Raw genomic sequence first — 27131 nt, 5'->3', positions numbered from 1 at the left:
TTTGGAAGATCAAATTTGAATACACATTACAGGATTAAAGGCAGCGTGGAGGAATAGAAGGATCTTAGTGTCCTCAAACGTTGCCACCCAAGTTGAGAAAGTTATTAAGAAGCTGTATGGTGTATTGACTTTCATTAGCAGGGAGATTGAGTTTAAGAGCCACAACGTTATGCTGCAGCTCCATAAAGTCCTGGTTAGACCACACTTGGAATATTGTGTTCAGTTCTGGTCTCCTCATTATCAGACGTATGTGGGAAATTTAAAGGGTGCAGAGGAGATTTGCCAGGATGTTGCCTGGACTGGAGGGCGTGTCTTATGAAGAAAAGTTGAGGGAACTAAAGTTTTTCTCATTGGAGAAAGTGAGGACAGCAGATGCTGGAGATCAGAGTCGAGAGGAGACTTTTTCCCAGAGCAGAAATGTCTGTCACGAGAGGGCATGATTTTAAGGTGTTTGGAGGAAGGTTTAAGGGAGATGTCAGAGGTAGGTTCTTTACACAGAACATTTGAGATTGCATGGAATGCACTGCCAGCAGTGGTAGTAGAGTCAGAAACATTAGGGACATTTAAGTGACTCTTGGTTAATAAAACTTAGGGTATGTAAGTTAGTTTGACCTTTCAATAGGATAAAAGTTTAGCACAGCATCAAGGGCTGAAGGGCCTGTTCTGTACTGTACTATTCTAGGTTCTATGTTAAACGTTCCTTCCATCGAAACTCACTGGCAAAAGTTCAAACTCTTTCTTAGGTATTTATTTCCTAGCCTCACTGACATTTTTACTTGGATTAAAGATTTTTTAAAAATTGGCAATAATTTCAAAGCCTGTATTTGCTGTGCTTCAGTTGATTATGAAAGTTCAATTATTGAGCAGATTCTGGACAGAAATCCAAAGATTTGTAGCAACTAATGACTTGCGAGATATGGAGACAGTGTGGGAAATGGCTTTGAGGAGATGATCAGCCATGATCTAAATTGGTGAAGCAGGTTCGAAGGGCTGAATGGCCTGCTCCTGTTCCTGAGTTTATGAGTAATATAAAATGGAGAAGTGAAATGTCAGATTCCAATTTATTACCTGCCTTTTGCATGCCATTGATGAGGATAGGTTTCACAACCTTGAATGCTCATAAAATGAGAAAGTAAAGTCACCAAGAGGACTATTGGGTTGTTGTCACATTGCAGAGACTGATGGTGGTTTAACTTGGGGGTCATCATACCTCAGACAAGGGGAGAGGTTGAGAATGGTAATCTCAGCCTGTACAAAAGTTGAACCCATGCTGTTTGCAACACTCTGCATTGCAAAGTAACCATCCAGCTTTTTGAGTGCAGCAATGTCTAAAATTAGTAGTGTTCAGTTGGTTGTTAAACAGTATCTGAATGGCTTCATTCACTGAGATAATACTGTGCTTGCAGTGGTGAGATACTCTACATTCAGGACCTTGAGATGTTCAGTACGCTGAGACTGGTATCAAAGAGTCATGTGATGCTCATTTCCTGTGCGACTGGCACTAATAAGGCTGCATGGCATAGGTAAAACATTTATTTTGGGGGTATTTAAACCCAGCAAATGACTTGACATATCTAATTTTGCTTTCTAATCTCACCATTTAGTTCCTAGGTTTTAACCATGTCTAAGAGTCATTCCATTGCGTGTATCACTTTTTTTTTAATCAAAGCATTTGTCACCATCGATGTGCCTTGGTAGATATTGCTAGCAGTTTGCCAATGAAACATTGCCTGGATTTTCATCCTTGAGGCAGGTAACACAAATTTGGGAAAACCCCTGAGCTTCGCACACCCACTGCAGCAGAGAGTGGGTGTGGAGAAATGACCTACACTGCTAGAGCATGGCTTGCATTTGGGCCAGCCAACCTGGGAAAAAATTCTGACACAGCCACCAGATGCTGTGGGTAGTAAGTAAGCTGTTTAAACGGTTTAACTCCGTACAACTGGGTCAAAGTCCCACAGCAATGATAAAAGGCCTTCTCTAGCCCTCACTGCTTACACCCTGACATTCATCATCTCTATCCTGACATATCATATATCTTTACCCATCATCTCAATGGCTTCTCATGCCCAGATTCCAAACTATACCCTACCTTACTGGGCCCTAATGCCAGTCTTTTCTATGTTTGTTCACACATTATACTCAGGAATGTATGCATTTTTGGCTGAATTCAGTGATTCTTTGTATCTGAGCCCCAGGATCTTTTCTGTTAATTGCACATGGTCTACTTACAGAAGGGTAAGATCTATTAAATCTTTATTGATTCTGCTACCTTAAAGGGATTGGGTGATTGATACTTGTACTGACTTGTAGTAGGTCAATAGTGATGGATGAACGACTGGCTGTTTCAAATTTTTTGTTCATCCTATTCTTGCTCTGTACAGTGCATAATTTGTTAACCACAGAACAGCCATTTGGCTGTGTTACATTTGATAGCAGAGCTGAAGCAGAAGCAGCAAAGAATGTACTAAATGTAAGTACTATACAGCATGAAGCCGCATCTCTTCAATGGATACATTCACAAGTCAAGAAAGAAAGTGTTTTTTGAGAAGGTGACCAAGCATGTAGATGAGGGTAGGACAGTTGACGTGGTATATGTGGGCTTCAGTAAAGCCTTTGATAAGGCTCCACATGGTAGGCTGTTGGAGAAAATGCAGAGGCATGGAATTGAGGGTGATTTAGCAGTTTGGATTAGAAACTGGCTTTCTGAAAGAAGGCAGCAAGTGGTGGTTGATGGAACATAATCAGCCTGGAGTCCAGTTACTAGTGGTGTGCCACAAGGGTCCGTTTTGAGACCACTGCTGTTTGTCATTTTTATAAATGACTTAGACATAGGCATAGGTGGATGGATTAGTAAATTTGCAGACGACAGTAAAGTCGGTGGAATAGTGGACACTGTGGAAGAATGTTACAGGTTGCAGGGGACTTGGATAAACTGCAAAATTGGGCTGAGAGGTGGCAAATGGAGTTCAATGCAGCTAAATGTGAGGTGATGCACTTTGGGAAGAATAACAGGAAGGCAGAGTATTGGGTTGATGGAAAGATTCTTGGTAGTGTGGATGTGCAGAGGGATCTTGGAGTCCATGTTCATAGATACCTGAAAGTTGTCACCCAGGTGGATAGTGCATATAGTGTGTACTGTTTCATTGGTAGAAGGATTGAGTTCTGGAGCTGCAATATCATGCTGCAACTATACAAAACGCTGGTGCGGCCACAATTGGAATATTGTGTACAGTTCTGGTCCCCATGTTTCGGGAAGGATGTGGAAGCATTGGAAAAGGTGCAGAGGAGATTTACCAGGATGTTGCCTGGTTTGGTCTTATGAGGAAAGGCTGAGAGACTTGGTCTGTTCTCATTGGAAAGAAGAAAGCTAAGAGGGAATTTGATAGAGACATACAAGATGGTCAGAGGATTAAATAGGGTAGACCATGAAAGTATTTTTCCTAGGATGAAGATGTCAGTGTGTAAGAGGGGGCATAACTATAAATTGAGGGGTGATAGATTTAAAACAGATGTCAGAGGCAGGTTTTTTATGCAGAGAGTGGTAAGTGCATGGAATGCCCTACCTGCTAATGTAGCATTAGGGAGATTTAAACAATCCTTAGATAAACACATGGATGATTTTGGGGTAGTGTAGGTGGACGAGCTGAGAATAGTTCACAGGTCGGTGCAACATCGAGGGCCTGTTCTGCGCTGTATTGTTCTATGTTCTAAAATGATATGTATTTTCTTCATATTTTCAATTTTTGAAGTACTGTTGACAACCAAATTAATTTTCCTGACTTCCCACAAATAAATAGTACAACAACTTCCCTTTGGTGTAATTGCAGTGCCTTGACATTTTTGTTCAAATCTTCTGCCATAAGATATAGATGCAGAAGAAGGCCATTCAGCTCATCTCCTCATGTCTTTTCTTTTTCTCTTCCTACCCTCACTCTTTCTTGAGTGCACCACCTTTTTGAAACAAAATTCTAATCAACCTGATCAGAGATGTTATGACATAAGATCTTGGGGTGCAAGTTCATACTTCCTTGAAAGTGGAATCGCAGGTAGATAGAGTCAAGAAGAGGATGTTTGGTACACTTGACTTGGGTCAAATCATTGAGTATAGCAATTGGGATGTCATGTTCTGGCTGGACAGGACATTGATTAGGTCATTTTTGGAATACTGCATTCAATTCTGGTCTCCCTGCAGTAGGACGCTGTTGGTGTTAAACTGGAAAGGGTGCAGGAAAGATTTATAAGGATGTTGCCAGAGTTGGAGAGGCTGAATAGACTGGGGCTATTTTCCCTGGAGTGTCAGTGGCTGAGGGGTGATTGTATCGAGGTTTATAAAATCATGAGGGGCACAGATAGCATGAATAGCCAGGGTGGCATAGTGGCACTGCTGCCTTACAGCGCCAGCGACAAGGGTTCAATTTCCGCTTTGGGTGACTGTCTCTGTGGAGTTTGACATTCTCCCGGTGTCTGTGTGAGTTTCCTCTGGGTGCTCTGGTTTCCTCCCACAATTCAAAGATTGGCCATGCTAAATTGCACCTAATTTGTTAGGTACATTAGTCAGGGGTAAATTAAGATTAGGGGAATGGGTCTGAGTGGATTCTCGTTGGAGAGTTGGGACTTGTTGGACCGTAGGTCCTGATTCCATGTAGGGAATCTAATCTAATTTAATCATATAGGTTTTAAGAAAGCTATGAATAAGGATAAGTCAGGACCTTGCGGGAAGGTACTGAATTGGGGGAGGACAAATTATGTCAGTAGTAGGCAGGAGCTAGGGAGAGTAAATTGGGAGCAGCTGTTATTGGGTGAGTCCACATTTGACATATGGGAATTGTTTAAAGACTCTACTGATCAGAGTTCAGGACTGGCATGTTCCAATAAGAAAGAAGGACTAGGATGGCAAGGTAAGGACGCTTGGATACCCAGGGTGGTTGTGAATTTAATTTAAAGGGAGAAGGCTTATGTAAGATTTAGAAAGCTAATATTGATCAGGGCCATGAATATAAACAAAGCAGGAAAGAACTCAAGCAAGAAATTAAGAGGGGGCAGAGGGGTCATGAAATGATCTTGGTAAGTAGGGTTAAAGAGAATCCAAAGACATTCTATACGTACATTTAAAAAAACAAGACGATAATTAGGGAGAAGGTAGGACCACTCAAGGATAAATGAAGGAACTTGTGCTTGGAAAAAGAGGATACGGGTGAGATCCTAAATGAGTACTTTGTGTCAGTATTCACCCAGGAGAAAGATATAGAGAATAGTGAGATTAATGTGGGACATGCTAATACGCTAGGATATTTCGAGACCAAGAAAAAGTAGTGTTGGGTCTCTTGAAGAGCATTAAGGTAGATAAGTCCCCAGGGTCCAATAGTATCTGCCCCAGGTTATTGAGAGAGACAAGAGAGGAGATTGCTGGGGCCTTGACCAAGATCATTGAATCCTTGCTACTCACCAGAGAGGTCCTGGAGGACTGGCGAGTTACTAATGTTGTTTCTGTGGTCAAGAAGGGAAATAGGGATAATCCAGGAAACTATAGACCGATAAATCTCACATCAGTGCTTAAGAAGCTATTCAACATGATTTTTAGGGATAGGATTTACCTGCATTTAGAAAAGCATGGTCTAATTAGGGACAGTTAGCATGGTTCTGTATGGAGCAGATTATATATTACTAACATGACTGAATGTTTTGAGGGAGTGGCAAGGTGATCGATGCGGGTAGAGCAGTGGATATCGTCTACGTGGATATTAGGACTCCCAACAAGATCCCTCATATAGATCAATTGCAGATAAGGGCAGAGAAATGGCAGATGGACTTTAATTGTGAGGTGCACACCCATCAATTAAGAGATCAAATGTTAAGGAAAAGTGTACAGTTAATGGTAGGACCCTGAACAACATTGATGAACTGAGGAACCTTGGGGTTCAAGTCCATAGCTCCCTAAAGTGGCCATGTGAGTAGATACGATAGTAAAGAAGGCATATGGCTTGCTTGCCTTTATTGGTTGAGACATTGAGTATAAAATTCAGGATGTCAATTTGCAACTTTGTAAGATTTTGGTTAGAATACCCTTAGAATATTGCATTCAACTCTGGTGAGAGAAGGAAAGTTCAAAGGAGATGTGAGAAGCAAATCCTTTACACAGAGAGTGGTAGTTATCTGGAATGCAATGCCAGGGATTATGATAGAGGCAGATAGAATAGGTGTTTAAAGGGCTTTTAGATAAGCACATAAATATGCAAGGAATAGAGGGATATGGACTAAGGATAGGTAGAATGGATTAGTTTAATTTAGCATCATGTTCGGCCTAAGGCCCTGTTCCTGTGCTATACTGTTCTGTGTTGTTTTCCCAAATAGGGGAGTCCAAAACTAGATGGCAAAAGGTGAGATGAGAAGGAAAAAGTATAAATGGGACCTAAGGGGCAACGTTTTCACTCAGAGGATGGTCTGAGTATGGAATGAGCTGCCAGACGAAGTAGGGGAGACTGGTATAATTACAAAATTTAAAAGGCAGGACATAGGCCAAATGGTGGCAAATGGGACTAGGTTAACTTCAGATATCTGGTCAGCATGAATGAGTTGGACGGAAAGCTTTATTTCTGTGCTTTATAACTCTATGACTCTGAGGGCCTATTTAAAGGGCATGGAAGGATATAGACCGGTATTCAGGGAATAATAGGCCATGGGAAGTGAATGGGTCATTTCTTCAGCCAGAGGGTGGTGAATGTATGGAACTCATTATTGCAGAGGGCTGTGGCCAAGACATTGAGTATATTTAAGACAGAGAAAAAATTAGATTGATTAGAAAGGAGAAGGAGTTATGAGGAGCAGGCAGGGGAATGACACTGAGAAGCATATTAGCCATAATTAAATGGCAGACCAGATTCAATAGGCTGAGTGACCTAATTCTGCTCTGATATCTTATGGTCTTCTGGTTTGCCATAGATGGCATAAATGTTATCTTGAACTTAACTTCCTAAACTTAGCTTGCCTCAGAGGTTCCATGATCCACTATTCTTTTAAAAACTGTTCCATGAATATTGCACAGGACTAGACCATGCCTGTCTCCGGAATGAAGTCAGATCATCAGGTTCTCTCATCAATAATGTTTGAACCAATTATGATTCAATTGAATTTCTCTGTTCGATAACTAAACGTTTTCCTTTTCTATTTTCCACCCAACATCTTATCATATTATTTACATTTCATTTAAACATCATTTTCATGTGCCTTTCAAAGTATTACAAATAAAGTCACTGTTTTTATATCTTAAATTAGGCAGCTGCAAAACTGAGTGGTTTGATCGCGATGACCCATCAGGCAAAGGTGATTCTGAGGACCTTGTGAATCTTCGTAAAGACTATCCTGAGCAGATCTGCAGTAACCCCATTGCCTGCGAAGTGGCGACCACAGCTGGAGATTCAGCTGGAAGCACTGGAGACAATATCCCCGAGTAAGTAATGATTTTGATCTTTTGACTTTGACATTCTCATTTTGTTTCATAAAAATGGCTGTTTTAACAATTGCATTAACATGCACGTGTTTGTGTTACACAGGTGCAGCATATTGAATGGCTTTACTTGTACGAATGCAGACCAAGAAGATGGCAACTGTAAAGATTACAAAATTCGATTTATCTGCCCTGAATCTTTTTGTAAGTGTTTAGACATTTGTAGGGAGTTGATCAATTGATTGTTACTTTTACTTTGTGCCCCTACATTCTATGCTGTTTTCTGCAATTTGTCTTAAGTCAGTAAAATGTGCGCTCACTCTCTGGGTAGAACTAAATGGTCTTTGTGCAGTAGTAGACAAGGTACACTGACCTATTGTATCACCAGGAGAAAGTGAGGACTGCAGATACTGGAGATGTACTATTTGACTATTGTATTACCAGGCATTTGGGTCTCTCTAAGCCAGTGGTGTGTTACTGAAGAAGACACTGAAAGTAAGTGGCAGATTTCCCTTCAGAAATGTAGGGCTGATCAAAAGGACCTGAGTGAATTTCAGTAAATAATCATCTGAGAATACATTTGAAATGCAATTTTCAGCCAGGACTGTTTAAATAACTAACTTATGACTTTCGTCAAAGGCAAAGATTTCAGTTCTATAATATTATTCTCTATTCTTTGGTCCATGGGACCCTAATTTCCATGAGTAAGCTCTGCCTTCAAATGGTCAAAGCCTTGTCACATATTTTTAATTTTAATTTGCTTATTGTTCCTTTTCAATTCAGGAACACCAAATGTTTACAAAACTATATTTTGTATGAGCTAATGAGATGTGAGTATTAGTGTCCAGCTAAAATGGATCTCACATTCCTAAATACTCTGGAGGAGATAGTGGTGAGCTCCTTTCTTGAATTGCCTGATGTAAAGGGCAGCCATTCGCATGTCTTGAATTCAGCTTTTTCATTCATGCTTGGTCCAAGGTTGTAATAAGGTCTGTAACTAAACGGTCCTATCATAATGCAATTTGAGCAGTAATTGAATTATTGAATAAAGTCACTTGATAGCACAATCAAACCTGATGTTTGTATTGTCCTCTTGCCTTGAAAGATTGTCAACTGATACATCAGATAAAGAAATGCACAAACTAAAGCACAGTCCAACTTAGTCTTAATACACAAATCACTCAAAACTCTGAATACAGGCATTCAATTAGTTTTTACTAACGTCAGATTTAACTCACTATTCTAGCTTGCCATTCATTGGACTGAATCTCGAGACTAACAGCTTCTTAGGGTGAAAGAAAAGGTGGGTAGGTGCACAGAATGCTGGATGACTTGAGAAATTGAGGTTTTGGTTAAGAAAAAGAAGGAAGCACATGTCAGGTATATACAACAAAGATCGAGTGAATCTTTAGAAGAGTATAAAGGCAGTAGAAGTATACTTAAGAGGGAAGACAGGAGGGCAAAAAGGGGAAACGAAATAGCTTTGGTAAATAGGGTTAAGGAGAATTCAAAGGGATTTATAAATGCATTCAAGATAAAAAGGTAACTAGAGAGAGAATAGGGCCTCAAAAATCAGCAAAACAGCCTATGTGTGAAACCATAGAGGAGATTGGGAGAAATGCAGAAGGAATATATTGCATTAGTGTTTCCTGTGGAGAAGGGCATCAAAGAAATAGAATGTGGGGAAATAGAATGTGACGTCCTGAAAAATGATCGCATTACAGAGGAGGAAATGCTGAATATCTTAAAATGCGTAAAAATGGATAAATCCCCAGAACCAGATTAGGCGTACCCTCGAACTCTGTGGGAAGCTATGGAAGTGATTGCTGGGCTCTTTGCTGAGATATTTGTATCATATTTAATCACAGGTGAGGTGCCGGAGGACTGGAGGTTGGCTAAAATGGTGCCACTATTTAAGAAAGATGGTAAGGAAAAGCTAGGAAGCTATAGACCAGTGTGCCTGACATCGGTGGTTGGCAAGTTGTTGGAGGGAATCCAAAAGGACGGGATTTACGTGTATTTGCAGAGGCAAAGACTGATTAAGGATAGTCAATATGGCTTTGTGTGTGGGAAATCATGTTTCATGAACTTGGTTAAGTTTTTTTGAGGTTAATTGATGAGAGCAAAGTGTTGGATGTGATCTGTATGGATTTCAGTAAGGTGTTCGACAAGATTCCCCATGGAAGACTGGTTAGCAAGGTTAGATCTCACGAAATACAGGGAGAACTAGACATTTAGATACAGAACTGGCTCGAAGCTAGAAAACAGAGGGTGGTGTTGGAGGGTTACGTTTCAGACTGGAGGCCTGTGACCAGTAACATGTCACAAGAATCGGTGCTGAGTCCACTGCTTTTCATTATTTATATAAAAGATTTGGATGTGAACATAGGAGGTATAGTTGGTACATTTGCAGATGACACCAATATTGGAGCTGCAGTGAACAGCGAAGAAGATTACCTCGGAGTACAATGGGATCTTGATCAGATGAGCAAATGGACTGAGGACTGGCAGATGGAGGTTAATTTAGATAAATGTGAGTTGTTGCATTTGGAAAGACAAATCAGAGTAGGACCTATACTCTGAATGGTAAGGTCCTAGGAGATATTGCTGAAAAAAAAGACCTTGGTGTACAGGTTTATAGCTCCTTGAAAGTAGAGTCGCAGGTAGATAGGATAGTGAAGAAGTTTGATATGCATTCCTTTTTTGGTGAGAGCATTGAATATAGGAGTTGGGAGTTCATGTTGTGGCTATACAGGACATTGGTTAGGCCAGTTTTGGAATATTGTGTGCAATTCTGCTCTCCCTCCTATGGGCAGGATGTTGTGAAACTTGAAAGGATTCAGAAAGGATTTCGAAGGATGTTGCCGGGATGGAGAGTTTGAGCTGTAGGGAGAGGCTGAATAGGCTGGGGCTATTTTCCTTGGAGCGTTGGAGGCCAAGGGTGATCTTATTGAGGTTTATGAAATCATGAGGGGCATGAATAGGGTAAATAGACAAGGTCTTTTCCCTGGGGTAGGGGAGTCCAGAACTAGAGGGGAAAAAATTGAAAGGGATCTAAAGGGCAACCATTTCATATGTGTATGGAATGAGCTGCCAGAGCCGGTGGTGGAGGCTGGTACAATTACAGCATTTAACAGACATCTGGGTGGGTATATGAATAGAAATGGTTGAGTGGAATATTGGCCAAGTGCTGGGTATGGGCCATGATGAAGTTGGGAATATCTGGTTGACACGGACGAGTCGGATCGAGGTATCTATTTCTGTGCTGTATATCTCAATGACTCTATAAGTAAGGTAAATGAGCTTGTGACTCAGATTGAAACAGGCAGGTATGACGTGGTGGGCATCACGGAGACATGGTTGCAAGGGGAGCTGAATATTCAAGGATATACATCCTATCCAAAAGATAGGCCAGTGGGCAGGGGGCGTGGGATTGCCTTATTGGTAAGATGAAATTAAGTCAATAGTAAGAAATGAAGTAGGGTCAGATGATGTAGATTTTGTGTGGGTAGAATTGAGAAGCTGCAAAGGTTAAAAAAAAAATAGTTGGAGTTATATACAGGCCTCCAAACAGTAGTCAGAAGTTGAGGCACAATATACACCAGGAGATAGAAAAGATGTGTAGAAAAGGCAAAGCTACAGTGATGATGGGGGATTTCAATATGCAGGTGGACTGGGAAAATCAGGCTGCTCATGGATTGCAAGAGAAGGAATTTGTGGATTGTCAACAAGATGGCCTTTGGGAGCAGCTTGTTGTGGAGCCCATGAGAGAACAGGCAATACTGGATGTAATGATGTGTAATGAGGCAGAATTGATAAGGAAGTTTAAGGTGAAGGAACCCTTAGGAGACAGGGATTATAATATACTTGAATCTACTCTGCAGTTTGAAAAGGAGAAGATAGAATCAGAAGCATAACAGTGGGTCACCGTCCATTTTAATTCCCTTTCCCAGTCCCTTTCTGACATGACCATCCTTGGCTTCCTCCATTGCCCCAGCTGATCAGGTGACAAACTGGAGAAACAACACTCCATTTCCCTTGATAAGCGAGCTTAAGGTGAAGGAACCCTTAGGAGGCAGCGATCATAATATAATTTGAATTTACTGTGCAATTTGAGAAGGAGAAGATAGAATCAGAAATAACGGTATTTCAGCTGAATAAAGGCCAGTCTTTGCTGAAGGCAGAGACAGGTGGGGAAAGAAAGATGTTCTTGGTGGTGGGATTTAATTGGAGTTGGTGGCAGTGTTTAAGGATGATGCATTGGATGTGGAGACTGTTGGGGTAGTAGGTAGGGGAGAAGGTGAGCCCTATATTGCATTTAGAGCGGGTTTAGAGCGGTGGAGGAGGGAATAGAGGAAGTGCAGTGGAGGGCTGTCTTGAAGACAGGTGGAAAAGTATGTTGTTCAAAGTAGATGGACAAAATAGGATAGTGGAGATGTTAGTGATGATCTTTCAGGAATTACTAGAATTAGGGAGCATCCAAGAGGACTGGAAAATTGCTACTGAGCCACCCTTGTTTAAAAAGGGAGTAAGGCAAAAGACAGAACTTACAGACCAGTTAGGCTAACCTCGGTCGTGGGTAAGATCCTGTAATGAAGGATGAGATTGCTGAATGCTTGGGGACACAACCTTATAGGAAAGAGCTTTTAGAATGGAGTTAAGGAGAAACTTCTTCAGATAGAAAGTGATAAATCTAAGGAATTCATTGCCACAGAAGCTTATGGAGGCCAGATCATTGAGTACATTTAAGACAGAGATCTTGAGTGTCAAAAGCATCAAGGGGATCAATCGTTACAAAATGAAAGCGGGAGAATGAGATTGAGAAACTTCTCAGCCATGATTGAATGGTGGAGCAGACTTGATGGGCTGAATGGTCTTATGGTTTTATTGTCTAAGAGCAGTTGGACAGATAAAGGAGTGGATAAAGATCTGGCTAGGAGAGTAACTTGTTACTAACAATAGGTGACCATGATGTGGAGGTGCTGGTTTTGCATTGGGTGGACAAATCAGAAGTCACAGGTTAAGTCCAACAGATTTATTTGAAATCGCAAGCTTTCAGAGTTTGGCCCTTTGTCACATGAAATGAAAGACAAGCACACAGAAACAGAACTTATAGGCAGAGGACAGAGAGCTCAAAAGATCATACAAATGGTGTGAGTGGTCGGTCGGTCAAATAATAAGTCCAAGTTTGAAATGCAATATTTTCATGCACAAGTTCAAGCAAGACTTGTTCACTGTGCAGGATATCTGACCAATGCTATACACCAGATGCATTGACGGCAATTTCTTCCTTTGGTCTCATGGTAAGGAATCACTGAAATGTCTACTAGTGATTTCAACAAGTTTCATCCCACCATCAGACTTACCGTGGGCTACTGTTCAAAATTAATCACATTATTGGACAAGTGCATCTCCATCAAGGATGGACACCTCAGTACCTCACTTTACCACAAGCACATGAATAACCTCATGATGCTGCACTTCTCGAGCTTCTACCTTAAACATCTTAGAGAATCAATTCCCTATGTTCAAACCCTGCACATAAACCGTATCTGCTTGGATGAAGAGGAATGCAATGGACACCTAAAGGTTTTGAAGGCTGCTTTCATAAGAACGGGATATGATATTCAACTCATCAATTGCCAATTCCGTCATGCTACAGTGAAAAACCTCCATCGAAGACAGACAGAAGGTAGAACTGATCGAATACCCTTCGTCATCTAGTACTTCCCCGGAGTGAGAAACTACGCTATGTCTTTCACAGCCTTCAACTTGTTATCAATGACAAATATCTCACCAAGATCATATCTACACTTCCACTTCTTACTTTCAAACAACTGCCATAATTGAAACAAACTATAGTTTGTTGCAAACATTTCAGCCTTCAGCACCGACCACAACACCACACAATCCTGCCATGGCAACCACTGCAAAACGTATTGGATCATCAACATGAATACTACCATTACATGTGTGAACACCCCCCCACCACAGCCATGACAGATAATCGTGTGAAGAGCTTTTGCCCAAAACATTGACTCTCCTGCTCCTTGGATGCTGCCTGGCCTACTGTGCTTTTATAGCACCACACTTTTGACCCAGATATTCATGTGACTCAGTCAATGTTGTCCATCTCATACACTGCAGGCAAAGATGTGCCAAGGCATGGTCTATTGGCGTGACAATGCAGATGTTATAATGGATGAATGGGCACCAAACAACAATCACTAGACGGAATTGTTCCCTCCCAGTCGGGGAACACTGTAGAGGACAAGCATATTAAAAGAACAAAACAAACAAAATTTACAGCCCAGGAACAGGCCCTTCAGCCCTCCAAGTCTGAGCCGATCCAAATGTACTGTCTAAACCTGCCGCTCAATTACTAAGCATCTGTAACACTCTGCTCCCCACCTACTCGTGTATCTGTCCAGATACATCTTAAATTAATCTACTGTGCCTGCCTTTACCACCTCTGCTGGCAGCCTCTGTGTGAAGTACTTGCCGCATGTATCCCCTTAAACTTTCCACCTCTCACCTTGAAAGCATGACCTCTCGATATTGAATCCTTCACCCTGGGAAAAAGCTTGTCTCTATCCACTCTGTCTATATACTTCATGATTTTGTCAACCTCAATCAGATCCCCCTCAATCTCCTTTTTTCTAACGAAAATAAACCTAACCGACTCAACCTCTCTTCATAAGCCTCCAGTCTTCGGCTGAGCATTCTCTAAAGCTGCCTTAATGATACACAACCGTGCAGAATTGCCGAGCAGAAACCAATAGCCAAGTTCCATACTGATGAAGACAGCCTCAACTGTGACTTTGGATCACCACACTTACGTATTTATAAAATCATCCTTACTGTCTCTGTTTTGACACATCACCTTGATAAATTATTATGCTATCTCTACCTCAATTCATTTCTACAGTTTTAGATTCCATCAGCATGTGACTCTTTTACCTATCATGTTCTTTCAGTTATTTGGTTGGCCTCCAGCACCACTTTATTTTTAATGTTTTTGTAATTACCTCTCTGTCTCATTTCATTGGATTATAGGTCATACCTTCTCTTATTGTTCAACTGTTGACACATTACTCACACTATCCAACACTTTTGATCACTTGCAAAGACTTATTGCTCGCCACTCTACTCATACCACTTGTATGATCTTTTGATCTCTGTGCCTTGATCTCTGCCCATAAATTCTGTGTCTGTGTGCTTCTCTCTCACTTCATCTGAGGAAGTGGCTATGCTCCGAAAGTTTACAATTTCAAATAAACCTATTGGAGTATAACCTGGTGTTGTGCGACTTCTGACTTTGTCCACCCCAGTCAACATTGGCTACCTATTGTTAGCCACTAACAGTCGCTATTAACAGCGAGTCACCCTCCTCACCAGATTGTTATCCATGCCTTTGTCTGTCAAACCAACTGTTCTTTCTCTCTCTCTCTCTCTCTCTCTTTGGGCTCTATCCCCAACTATTGTTTACTCCTTACCCCCTCCCTGCATCCTAACGTCTGCATATAAACTGACATGTTCCTAGCTCCCATCAATTCTGAGGAAGTCACCCGACCCAAAACGTTAACTCTGATTTATTTTCACAGATCCTGATAGACCTGCTGAGCTTTTCCAGCAACTTCTGGTTTCGTCACATTTATATCCCCCTCTGCATGTGGCACGTGACTTTGATAATTTATTTATAAATTTGTCAAAGGTCCATTTACTGTTTTTCTTTGTGCCTAAACACTCTGCATAATGATCCAGATTATTTTATGCATGTACCAAACAATTATTTACATAATGTTTTATCCCCGTGTCTATATTGTACTATCAACACAGCTTTAAATTTGCTCAGTGGTTGATTCAATTCCTTGGTGCCACTGATATGGTATTGGTATATTATCTGATTGAGATCTTGTTTGGATCCCATGTACCTTGTTTGCATCCTCAATTTATACCTTAGCTTTCTATTTGTTGCATGAGGCTCTCCATCTCAGATTTGTTCTAAATCATCATCCATGGTAAGACCATAAGACATTTGACCTTGTAAAGGTCCTTAACCTCAGAATGATTAACCGTGCCTGTGTGTACTTGCTCACCTCTTGAAGGTTGCCATGGTTCTCCTTCTCGGGCAACTAACTTTGCCACTTCATCTGTTCATAAATTCCAGCAGGGGAAGATTTATGGTGTGTTTTTACTTTAATTATACCATAATTCTGCCTTTAGAAGATGTGTTTTAAGAGGAGCACAGGTGATTCAAAGTCTCCTGCAAGAGGACTGCCAAGATGGTCAAGTTTTTTCCAACAAACTTCAGAGCAAAAGACTGGAGCCTTGGCCAGTGCTTGTTTTAGTTTCAAAATGGTAGCCAAATAGGCATTTTTTTCCCCAGCAGATCTGGCAGTGGGAATGCTTTGGCAGTGAAATTATCAAATTGATTCTGGCAATATCCCACTAATTCAAAAATGGATCGGAGGCATTTTACATCATGGGGAGGAGTAAGTTTTTTTCAATACTTTTTTTTCTCAAGTTCTTACTTACTGCAGTTCCTTAATGCAAAACTTGGGATTTCATTACTGGGGGGCTGTCTTAGAGTTAACTTTAGGACTCAAAAAGATACGAGGAGGGCTAACAACTCACTGAGGACCTAGAGATGATCTCCCCCAGCATTTGTTTCAAGAGAATAAAAGTCAATATATTGAATCAGACCCTAAGGCTGTGAAAAAAAAATCAAGCCTCTGCACTAATCTCTGATGGAAAATCGAAGGAGAGTTCTAAAATCTTTGAGGTAAAAAGGTATATTCTTGGTCTTGAAATGTAAAATCAAATTTGTATTGACACTCCTAAAATCTGTTACTAATATCTAAGGTGGTAAAATACTAGAGCTTTCGACCTTGCTTCTTCTTAGTCTCGGGACTAGTTGCTGCCATCAGCTTGGTTAATTAATGGTTTTATTTAAGAGCAACAAAAACAGAAATTGCTGGGAATGTTTAGCAGTTCTGTCAACACGTGGACAGAAATCAGAGTTAACATTTCGGGTCGAGCCACCCTTCCTCAGAACTGTTCTCAAGAACAGTCAATCTTTCCAGCAATTTCTGTTTTTGTTTCTGATTTACAGCATCCACAGTTTTCTTGGTTTTGTTTGGTCTTATTTAGCTACTGGTAGTTGATTATCAGTGGCCAGGAACCATCTGGATTCCTAATTGGCCAGATTGATAAGTTATTTGTTGACGCCACTGAGCACAACATGACCTGTTGTAACAGGCTTAATATTACTTTCTCAATTTCACTTCCTGCTTGTTTGGAAATCCTATATTGGTTTTGTGGCTTTGGATCTGGGCCATCAATGACCACTTCACACACCATCCAGCCACAGTCGTCTTCATGTGGGAATACAGATATATGCTTGTCAGTAATTTCTCATGCCCCTGGATCATCAAGCATGCCAACCCTCCAACTCAACACCACCCCCTTGAACTGTCCTACCAGTCCATCCTCCTTCCCACTTATCCACTCCATCCTCCCATTGTCACCCTTATCTGCATCTGCCTTCCCAGCTACCTTCTTTTCACTCCCACCCCCACACTCCTATTTATCTCTCACACCCCCTCCCCCACCATACCTCCATATTCCTGATAAAGGGTTATGTCTGAAATATTGATTCTGCTGCTCCTCAGATGCTGCCTAACCTGCTGTGCTTTTCCAGTTGTACAGCTTTCGACACTGATCTCCAGCATTTGCAGTCCTGACTTTCTCCTATGTCTGTGGGTTTAACCCAAAATTCCCAATGGTGTATGCCCTGGCTGCAACTTCCACTGGTGCCTGCTCTACTGCTCCCATTTGTCAAATATAGCAATCTACTAGACTAAATGGCAGATTGCACTTTCTCATCATGTTATAGCCAATAATGTGTTCTGCTTCTCAATATAACTTTACTAATATAGGTGAACGGAAACAAATTAAACAGCCCAATCCGAATTCTAAGGGAATGTGTTAAACATGGTGTGGGAACTTCTAATATACCATAAATATTCTGTGGATTAGCCTCCTTCCTCACCTTCCAGCGGAAGTCCTCGAGGCTTGATGCTGTCATGTGCACACCTAGGTCCAGAAGCTGAGGTACAGAGAGTTAGGACTGTCCATCTCTACGACTGGGGTCACAGGGATATGTACCTATCCCTCTCCCTGTCCTTCCACTGTTGAAGGTTTATAATTTTGATCTGTCCTCCGCAAATTGAATTGAATTGGCTGAAGGATGGTATTTATAATGCTGGGGACTTCAAGAACAGGCTGAAATGGATCTTCCACTTGCTGCTCCTGGCTAAAGCTGAAGTTCTAGTTGCTATATTGTAAAGTCTGTGTAGAGGGAGAGTGTAGAGAATACTTACAATGAGTGATACTAGAAATGAATGAGTTATGTATCCCCTTGTCTGCATGGGTTTCCACCGGGTACTCTAGATTCCTCCCACAGTCCAAGATGTGCAGGTTAGGTGGTTTAGCCATGGGAAATGTGGGAGATATGAGTTCGGGTTGGGTGTTGGGATGCTGATTGAAAGAATGGTGAAGGTTTGATGGGCCAGTCATCTGTTATCATATCATCTGTATAGTCTTGTCAATGTACCATGACTCAGGGCATCCTTGCCTGCAGCATATGAGATCGACAACATTGGCCAAATCATATGCTGTGTATGTGGTGGATGGTGTCCGTCACATTCCTCTTCATTGGAGCAAATCCTAGGGCTTGCCCCTAGGGGATGACTTCTTTAGTGTGTTTAGGGTGGAAGTTAGAGAAGTGCAACATCGTGAGATTATCTGTGGGCTTGCAGTAGAATGAGGTACTGAGATGTCCGTTCTTGATCGCGATGCATATGTTGAAGAATGAGACTCATTCTGAAGAGTAGTCGATGGTCAGTCAGATGAAACTTGTTGATATCGCTATCTAGTCATTTCAGTAATTCCTCACCATGAGTCCAAAGGAAGAATAGGTTGATGATGTATCTGATATATAGAGTTGGTCAAAGGTACTGCACAGTGAAAAAGTCCTGCTCGAATGTATGCATGAAAATGTTGGCATATTGGAGTGCAAATTTGTTCCACATGGTTGTTCCGTATGTCTGGATAAGAACTGGTTGCCAAAGGTGAAGACATTACAGTCAAGGATGAAACGGATGAGTTGTAGGATGGCGTCTGAAATTTGGCAGTTGTTGGTATTGAGTACTGATGTTGTTGCACTGATGTCATCATCATGAAGGATGCTGGTGTAGAGTGCTGATGTGTCCATTGTGATGAGGAATGTTCTTAGTTTGACTGGTCAGTGGGTGCTGAGCTTCTGTAAGAAATCTGTAGTGTTGCAGCAGAAGCTGGAGGTTGCTTGGGTATATGAATAGGAAGGGTTTAGAGGGATGTGGGCCAAGTGCTGGCAAATGGGATCAGGTTAGGATAACTAGTTGACCTGGATGAGTTGGACTGAAGGATGTGTTTCTGTGCTGTATATCTCTATGACTCTATGCCCTCAAACTTGCCAGAGAAATTCTCACACAGAGTCCTATTGCCTGATACAATGGGATATCCATGAGTGTTGGTTTTGTGTATCTTTGGAAGGCAGTAGAAGTCTTCTATAGGAGAAGTACACGGATGAGAGTGCATAGAATACTCTGAAGGTCTAGATCAAAGGTCTTGATTAGTCTGTTCAGTTGACAGGTGTGTTCTTTGATCGGATTGTTCCTTGTTGTTCAGTTGTCAGTATGCTTCGTTGCAGTAGTCCATTCTATTCTGTATGACAATGGCTATTCCCTTGTCTGCTAGTTTGTTGACAGTGTTGCGATTGGTGTTGAGAGCATTGTGCTTAGGTCACGTTCTGTGCTATCTTGTGAACATAGCTGATAATTTGGCATAAGTGCATCTCCTGATGGCTTGAGCGTATGTGTTGAGCACAGGGCAGCAGTCTTCTGGAGAGGTCCAATTTGACTTTTCTTTCTTCATTCATTGCACCATGGATCTCTCTGTCGACTGTTCCAGTTCATTGGTTGTCTCATTGGGCTTTTGCTGACATCTTGGAGTTTGTGGAAGCATTCCCATCACCTCATTCGGTTGATGAATTCCTCAGCGTCTACCTCTGCAAGACATGTCAGATCATCAACATGGATACTACCATCACATGCCAGAAGACGGTCCACATGCACATGGAAGATACATGTGATAAATTGTTATGATGTCTCCACCTTAATTCGTTTGTACAGTTTTGGATTACCTATGATTTTGATTAGACTCTTAGCACGTGACTCCTATACTTATCGTGTTATTTCACTCAAAAACTGAAAGAACTGTGCTTGCTGTAAATTGGGGCAGGGGTTGCTCAGCAGGTCTGGTGTCATCTGTGGAGAAAAATCAGAGATAACATTTTGGGTCCAGTGGCCCTTCCTCTGGTTTTTCTTCACAGATGCTGCCAGACCTGCTGGGCTCTTCCAGCAGCTTCTGTATTTCCTCCGTGTCATTCCAATTATCAAGCGTCTCCTTATTTTTAATTTTTGTAATTATCTCTTTGCTTCTTTTCATCCCTTCACTTGTAATTCAGCTGTTGACACTTAACCCACCTAGTCTAACACTCTTTGACACCTGCAGTTTTATTATTTGACATCCACTCGCACTATTTGTATGATCTGCTGATCTCTTTGCCTATAAATTCTGTGTGCTTCTCTTCCACTTCACATGACAAGGGGGAGCTATACTTTGAACGCTTGTGATTTCAAATAAACCTGTCAGTATAATCTGGTGTCATTTGATTTCTGATGCTTGTCCTGGAGAGTAAAGATTTTTCCCCAAAAGACAAAAGGATTGGGAGAGGACTCTGAGGGAAAGGAAAGAAATATAGACTTGTAGTGAACTGTAGTTCAACAATAAAACTGTCAAATCAGAGAACCGCTTCACCTGCATGGCTCAGAACAGATACTTTCTAATCAATCTGTTCAGTGATGTTATAAAGACCATAAGACACAGAAGTAATTTTTTAGGTCAATCAGCCCATTGGATGTTTTGCCCTTCAAACATGGCTGACTTCTCCTGCCTTCCTCACGTAACCCTCGATCCCTTTACCAATCAAGAACCTACCTGTTGCTGTCTTAAATACACTCAATGACGTGGCCTCCACAGCCTTGTGTGGCAGTGAGTTCCACTGAATAATGACTTTTTGGCTGAAGAAATTCCTCCTCATCTCAGCTATAAAGTGTTGTCTCTTCACTCTGAGGCAATTCCCTCAGGACCTAGTCTCGCTGACAAGTGGCAAGATCGTTCTCTTTCCACTCTATCCTGGCCTCTCAATATACTGTACATTTCAATGAGATTGCCCCGCCCCCCCCACCGACCTTTATACTCCTTGGAGTACAGACCCAGAGTCTCAACTGTTTCTTAACAAGCCCCTTATCTCCAGATCATTTTTGTAAACCTCCGCTGGATTCCCTCCAATGCCAACACCACCTTTCGGGCGGCACGGTGGCACAGTGGTTAGCACTGCTGCCTCAGCGCCTGTAGACCCTGGTTCAATTCCCGACTCAGGCGACTGACTGTGTGGAGTTTGCACGTTCTCCCCGTGTCTGCGTGGGTTTCCTCCGGGTGCTCCGGTTTCCTCCCACAGTCCAAAGATGTGCGGGTCAGGTGAATTGGCCATGCTAAATTGCCCGTAGTGTTAGGTAAGGGGTAAATGTAGGGGTATGGGTGGGTTGCGCTTCGGCGGGTCGGTGTGGACTTGTTGGGCCGAAGGGCCTGTTTCCACACTGTAAGTCTAATCTAATCTAATCTAATCTACCTTCCGTAGATATAAGGCCAAGAACTGTTCACAATATTCCAAATGCAGACTGTCCAAAACCTTATATAGCCTCAGCAGTATATTTATGCTCTTATATTCTAGCCCTTTTGAAATGAATGCTAACATTTCATTTGCCTTCTTAACTGCCATATGAACCTGCATTTAATCTTAAGAAAATCCTGAACTAGCACTCCCAAGTCACTTTGTACTTCAAATTTATTAAGCCTTTCCTGCTTTAGAAAATAGTCTTGTGTTTCTATTCTTCCCTAACAAAGTGTATAACCTCACACTTTTCCACATTGTATCCCATCAGTCATACCTTCGCCTCCTGATTGTCTAGGTGCTTATGCAGTCTCCTTGCTTTGTCGATGCCTCCTTTGCCTGTCCCTCCACCCATCTTGGTGTTCATCTGGAAATTTAGTGGCAATGCCTTCAGTTCCTTCATTCAGATTGTTAATGTATAACATGAATAGCTGTGGTCCCAACATGGATCCAGTGGAGTTCCAATGGTCACCAGCCTCCATCCTGAAAAAAACCCCTTCATCCCTACTCTCTGCCTTCTGTCAGGCAATCCTCTGTCAATGCAAGTACCTTGCCCCTAACACCCATGGGCTTTTCTCTTATTTAGCAGCCTCTTTTGAACTTACCAAAGGCCTTCAGGAAATCCAAGTTGATCATGTGTACTGGCTTTTCTTTTTCTAACTTGCTTGTTACCTCCTCAAAAAACTCTAACAGATTTGTCAGGCATGACCTTTCTTTGATGAGGTATGCTGACTCAGCCTTTTTTTGAACCATGTCCTTCCAAATACTCCGTAATCTTGTACTTAATATTGGCCCCTAAAATCTTACCAACAACCAAGGTCAGAATAACCGGCCTATAGTTTCCTGTCTTCTACTTCCCTCACTTCTTAAAATGTTGTGTTAGATTAGCCATTTTCCAGTCCTCCACATCCCGCCCCAACTCCAGTGATTCCTGAAAGATCGCTATCAGTGTTTTTACAATCTCCTCAGCTGTCTCTTTCAGATGTCTGGGGTATAGTCTGTTTAGTCCTGTGATTTATCCACCTTCAGACTTTTTAACTTCTCCAGCACCACCTTCTTAGTGATGAACACAATGCTGACTTCTGCCTCCTGACTCTCTTGAAATTCTTGTACGTTGCTGGTGTCTACCTGTGTAAAAACTGATGCAAAATGCCTATTCAGTTCCTCTGCCGTTATTTTGATCCCATTACTGCTTCTCCAGCCTTATTTTTCAATGATTCAATGCCTCTCTGTTATCTTCGGATGTCTAAAAAAGACTCTTGAAATCCTGTTATATTATTAGCTCTATTACCCTCAAATTTCATCTTTCCCCCACCCCCACCAACCCAATGCTTTTTTTAGTTACCCTTTGCTGCCTTTTAAAGGCTTCTCACTAATCTTCACCACATAGAAAGTATTTTCTTTTGCTTTTTTTGCTGTCTCTGATTTCGCTTGTCAGCAATGTTTGCCTTATCCCCCTTAGTATGATTCTTCTTCCTTGGAATGAATTTATGCTATGCCTTCCAAATTACCTGCAGAAACTCCTGTCTTTGCTGCTGCAACATCTTCCCTACTAGGTTCCCCTCCCGTCAACTCTGGCCAGCTACTCCCTCATATCTTTGTAGTTATCTTTACTGGAATGTAATACTGTTATATCTGATTTCAACTTTTCTCACCCAAATGCAATGTGAATTCTATCACACTATGATTACTGCCCTTAGATGTTCCTTTGTCTCCCTAAGCAAGTCTGCCTCAATACACATTACCTAACCCAGAATTGCCTGCTCCCTAACAGGGTCTAGCACAAAGTAAGCATCTCATAGACATTCCACAAATTCCTTTTCTTTTATTATAAATCTCTAGAGTAGATGAGACTTTAACATGGGTCTCTTCAACTCAAGGTAAGAATGTTACTACTGCAGCGCAGGATCCCCTCCTGTTTCAGTAATGATATCTGCCAAATGAACATATAATAAGACCATAAGACATAGGAGTGGAAGTAAGGCCATTCGGCCCATCAAGTCCACTCCGCCATTCAATCATGGCTGATGGGCATTTCAACTCCACTTACCCGAATTCTCCCCGTAGCCCTTAATTCCTCGAGACAACAAGAATCTATCAATCTCTGCCTTGAAGACATCTAGCGTCCCAGCCTCCACTGCACTCTGCGGCAATGAATTCCACAGGCCCACCACTCTCTGGCTGAAGAAATGTCTCCGCATTTCTGTTCTGAATTGACCCCCTCTAATTTTAAGGCTGTGTCCACGGGTCCTAGTCTCCTCGCCTAACGGAAACAATTTCCTAGCATCCACCCTTTCCAAGCCATGTATTATCTTGTGCATCTCTATTAAGTCTCCCCTTAATCTTCTAAACTCCAATGAATATAATCCCAGGATCCTCAGCCGTTCCTCATATGTTAGACCAACCATTCCAGGGATCATCTGTGTGAATCTCCGCTGGACACATTCCAGTGCCAGTATGTCCTTCCTGAGGTGTGGGGACCAAAACTGGACACAGTACTCCAAATGGGGCCTAACCAGAGCTTTATAAAGTCTCAGTAGCACAACGGTGCTTTTATATTCCAACCCTCTTGAGATAAGTGACAACATTGCATTCGCTTTCTTAATCACAGACTCAACCTGCATGTTTACCTTTAGAGAATCCTCGACTAGCACTCCCAGATCCCTTTGTACTTTGGCTTTACGAATTTTCTCACCGTTTAAAAAGTAGTCTATGTTTTTATTCTTTTTGCCAAAGTGCAAGACCTCGCATTTGCTCACGTTGAATTCCATCAGCCATTTCCAGGACCACTCTCCCAAACTGTCTAGATCCTTCTATAGCCTCCCCACTTCCTCAGTACTACCTGCCTGTCCACCTAACTTCGTATCATCAGCAAACTTCGCTAGAATGCCCCCAGTCCCTTCATCCAGATCATTAATATATAATGCGAACAGCTGTGGCCCCAACATTGAACCCTGCGGGACACCGCTCATCACTGGCTGCCATTCCGAAAAAGAACCTTTTATCCCAACTCTCTGCCTTCTGTCAGACAGCCAATCCTCAATCCATCCCAGTAGCTCACCTCGAACACCATGGACCCTCACCTTGCTCAGCAGCCTCCCGTGTGGCACCTTATCAAAGGCCTTTTGGAAGTCTAGATAAACCACATCCACTGGGTTTCCCTGGTCTAACCTACTTGTCACCTCTTCGAAGAATTCCAACAGGTTTGTCAGGCATGACCTCCCCTTACTAAATCTATGTTGACTTGTTCTAATCAGACTCTGCTCTTCTAAGAATTTAGAAACCTCATCCTTAATGGTGGATTCTGGAATTTATGGTGTGCCTTTGATCCCTGAATACATCAAACCTGAGAAAAACAAATGAATGTGAAAAATGTTTGAGTTTGTTTCCCAAGGATTGTATACAGAAATTAGAAATGATTCCTATCATTCATAGAGTCTTAGAGTCATAGAGATATACAGCAAGGAAACAGGCCCTTTGATCCAACTTGTCCAAGCTGACCAGACATCCTAAATCAATGTAGTCCAATTTGCCAGCACTTGGCTCATTTCCCTCTCAACCCTTCCTATTCATCCAGATGCTTTTAAATATTGTAATTGTGCCAGCTCCATCACTTCCTCTGGAAGCTCATTCCATACACACACCACCCTGTGCATGAATAAGTTGCCCCTCAGGTCCCTTTTGAATCCTTCCTCTCTCACCTTAAACCTATGCTGTTTAGTTCTGAACTCCCCTACCTTAGGGAAAATGCCTTGTCTATTTACCCTATCTATGCTGTTCATGATTTTATAAACCTCTATAAGGTCACCCCTCAGCCTCCGACACTCCAGGGAAAGCAGTCCTAGCCTATTCAGCCTTCCCCTATAGTTCAAACCCTCCAACCCTGGTAACATCCTTGTAAATCCTTTCTGAACCCTTTCAAGTTTCACAACATCTTTCTGATAGGAAGGAAACCAGAATTGCACGCAATATTCCAAAAGTGCCCTAACTAATATCCTGTATAGCATAACATGACCGTTCAACTTCTCTACTCAATGCTCTGACCAAGAAAGGAAAGCATACCAAACGCCTTCTTCACTATCCTACCTACCTGAGGTTCTACTTTCAAGGAAATAAGAACCCGCACTCCAAGGTCTCTTTGTTCAGCAACATTCCCCAGGACCTTACCATTAAGTGTATAAGTCCTGCCCTTATTTGCCTTTCTAAAATGCAGCGCCTGACATTTATCTAAACTCTATCTACCCACTTCTCGATCCATTGGCCCATCTGATCAAGATTCCGTTGTACTTTCAGGTCCTCTTTGTTGTCCACCACAATTTTGGTGTCATCTGTAAACGTACTAACTATACCTCCTATGTTCAAATCCAAATTGTTTATATAAATGACAAAAAGCAGTGTACCCAGCACTGATCCTTGTGGCACAGTTTGCTCCTCTATTAGATTCTCTCACTTCTTGAATTTTATTGTGATTCTGTGTAAGTTTGTACTGCTAGGTGATCTTCAGTAGGCAAATGTTAAAGTTATTTTGCTGCATTTCTTTATATGCATGTTTAGAACTAGCACAAATAACATATAGTTTGCATGATTCAGGCAACTGCAAAACCCAGTGGTTTGATCGTGATAACCCATCGGTAACTGGTGACTATGAAGATCTTGAGAATCTGCGAAAAGAATATCCCAATCAGATTTGCAGTAGCCCGACTGCCTGTGAAGTGGAGACAACTACAGGAGTTCCAGCTTCAAACACCGGCGATAACATCCCTGAGTAAATAATGATCCCTCTCATCGTATTTTGATACCATAAGTTCATTTTGATTGATTTAAACATTATATTAACACATGCCCCTATTCTGTATTAAACAGGTGCAGCATATCAACTGGATTTGCCTGTGTGAATGCAGAGCAAGAGGATGGGAGCTGTGAAGATTACAGGGTACGATTTACCTGCCCCGCGTCTTTCTGTAAGTATTGGACATTTGTAAGAAGTTGATTTTATTCATTCTTGGCTTCCAATTTGGAATAGAGTTGAACAATCAAAACTGTATTTTGAAATAATTTAATTTCAGTGTCTGATCAGAATTGAACTATGCTTGTATATAATATTGTACAAGGACTTTCATATTACAGTGTACTGATATATTGAACCACTGTGGAAGGATTAACTTTGAAGACGCAAATGTCACATTTTGGGTGGGAACAAATGGGGTGTCAATTCTTATCCAATATAATCTGCAAATGTCTTTAGCATTGCTGATGCTAATCCTGGATGTGAAACCCAAAATGAATCATTCAGTGCCCAAAACAGCATTAACCTCCAGTCAAGGAAGGACACAAAACCCTTTAACAGGAGTCATGAAAGATTTCTGATACTACAATTTTATCCATTTAAACTAGGCTCTCTGAGCAACCAAAGGTTGAAATCAATAATAAAATACTTTCATTTTAACTTGGTCTTCAGCAGAGAAAGGACAAATTGTTGGTACTTTTTCTATGTGTTGTCCATTAAATTAAACATGTCTTTAAAACATTCTGCACCGTTGTTTGTTTGTTTGTTGCATGAATCAGGCAAGTGCAAGACCCAGTGGTTTGACCGTGATAACCCATCAGGCAATGGTGATTCTGAAGATCTTGCCAATCTGCTAAAAGAATTTCCCAAGCAAATCTGCAGTAACCCAATAACCTGCGAAGTGGAGACAGTATCAAGGGTTCCAGCCTCGAGCACTGGAGACAACATTCCTGAGTAAATATTAATTGCTGTTATCCTAATTTGGTGTTGTCACCATTTCAGATAGCATGAATTGTTTTGGATAGTGTGTTTATACTATCACACCCTGCTATTCTATA

General features: G+C 41.6%; 1 protein-coding gene across 1 annotated transcript in view; it reads left to right on the top strand.

Annotated features, from left to right (window-relative positions):
* LOC132833546 (uncharacterized) overlaps positions 1-26056 on the top strand; it is an 88148-nt gene extending 62092 nt beyond the window's left edge. The window contains exons 7-10 of the mRNA XM_060851908.1: positions 7276-7450; positions 7554-7651; positions 19463-19639; positions 25878-26056. Coding sequence (XP_060707891.1) covers positions 7276-7450; positions 7554-7651; positions 19463-19639; positions 25878-26056 — 629 coding nt within the window. The remainder of the gene's footprint in view (positions 1-7275; positions 7451-7553; positions 7652-19462; positions 19640-25877) is intronic.
* Positions 26057-27131: the final 1075 nt, after the last annotated feature.

The sequence above is a fragment of the Hemiscyllium ocellatum genome, chromosome 37 (assembly GCF_020745735.1).
Source record: "Hemiscyllium ocellatum isolate sHemOce1 chromosome 37, sHemOce1.pat.X.cur, whole genome shotgun sequence".
Lineage (NCBI taxonomy): Eukaryota > Metazoa > Chordata > Chondrichthyes > Orectolobiformes > Hemiscylliidae > Hemiscyllium > Hemiscyllium ocellatum.
The sequence above is the reverse complement of the archived record's forward strand: the minus strand, read 5'-3'. Positions and strand labels throughout refer to the sequence as shown.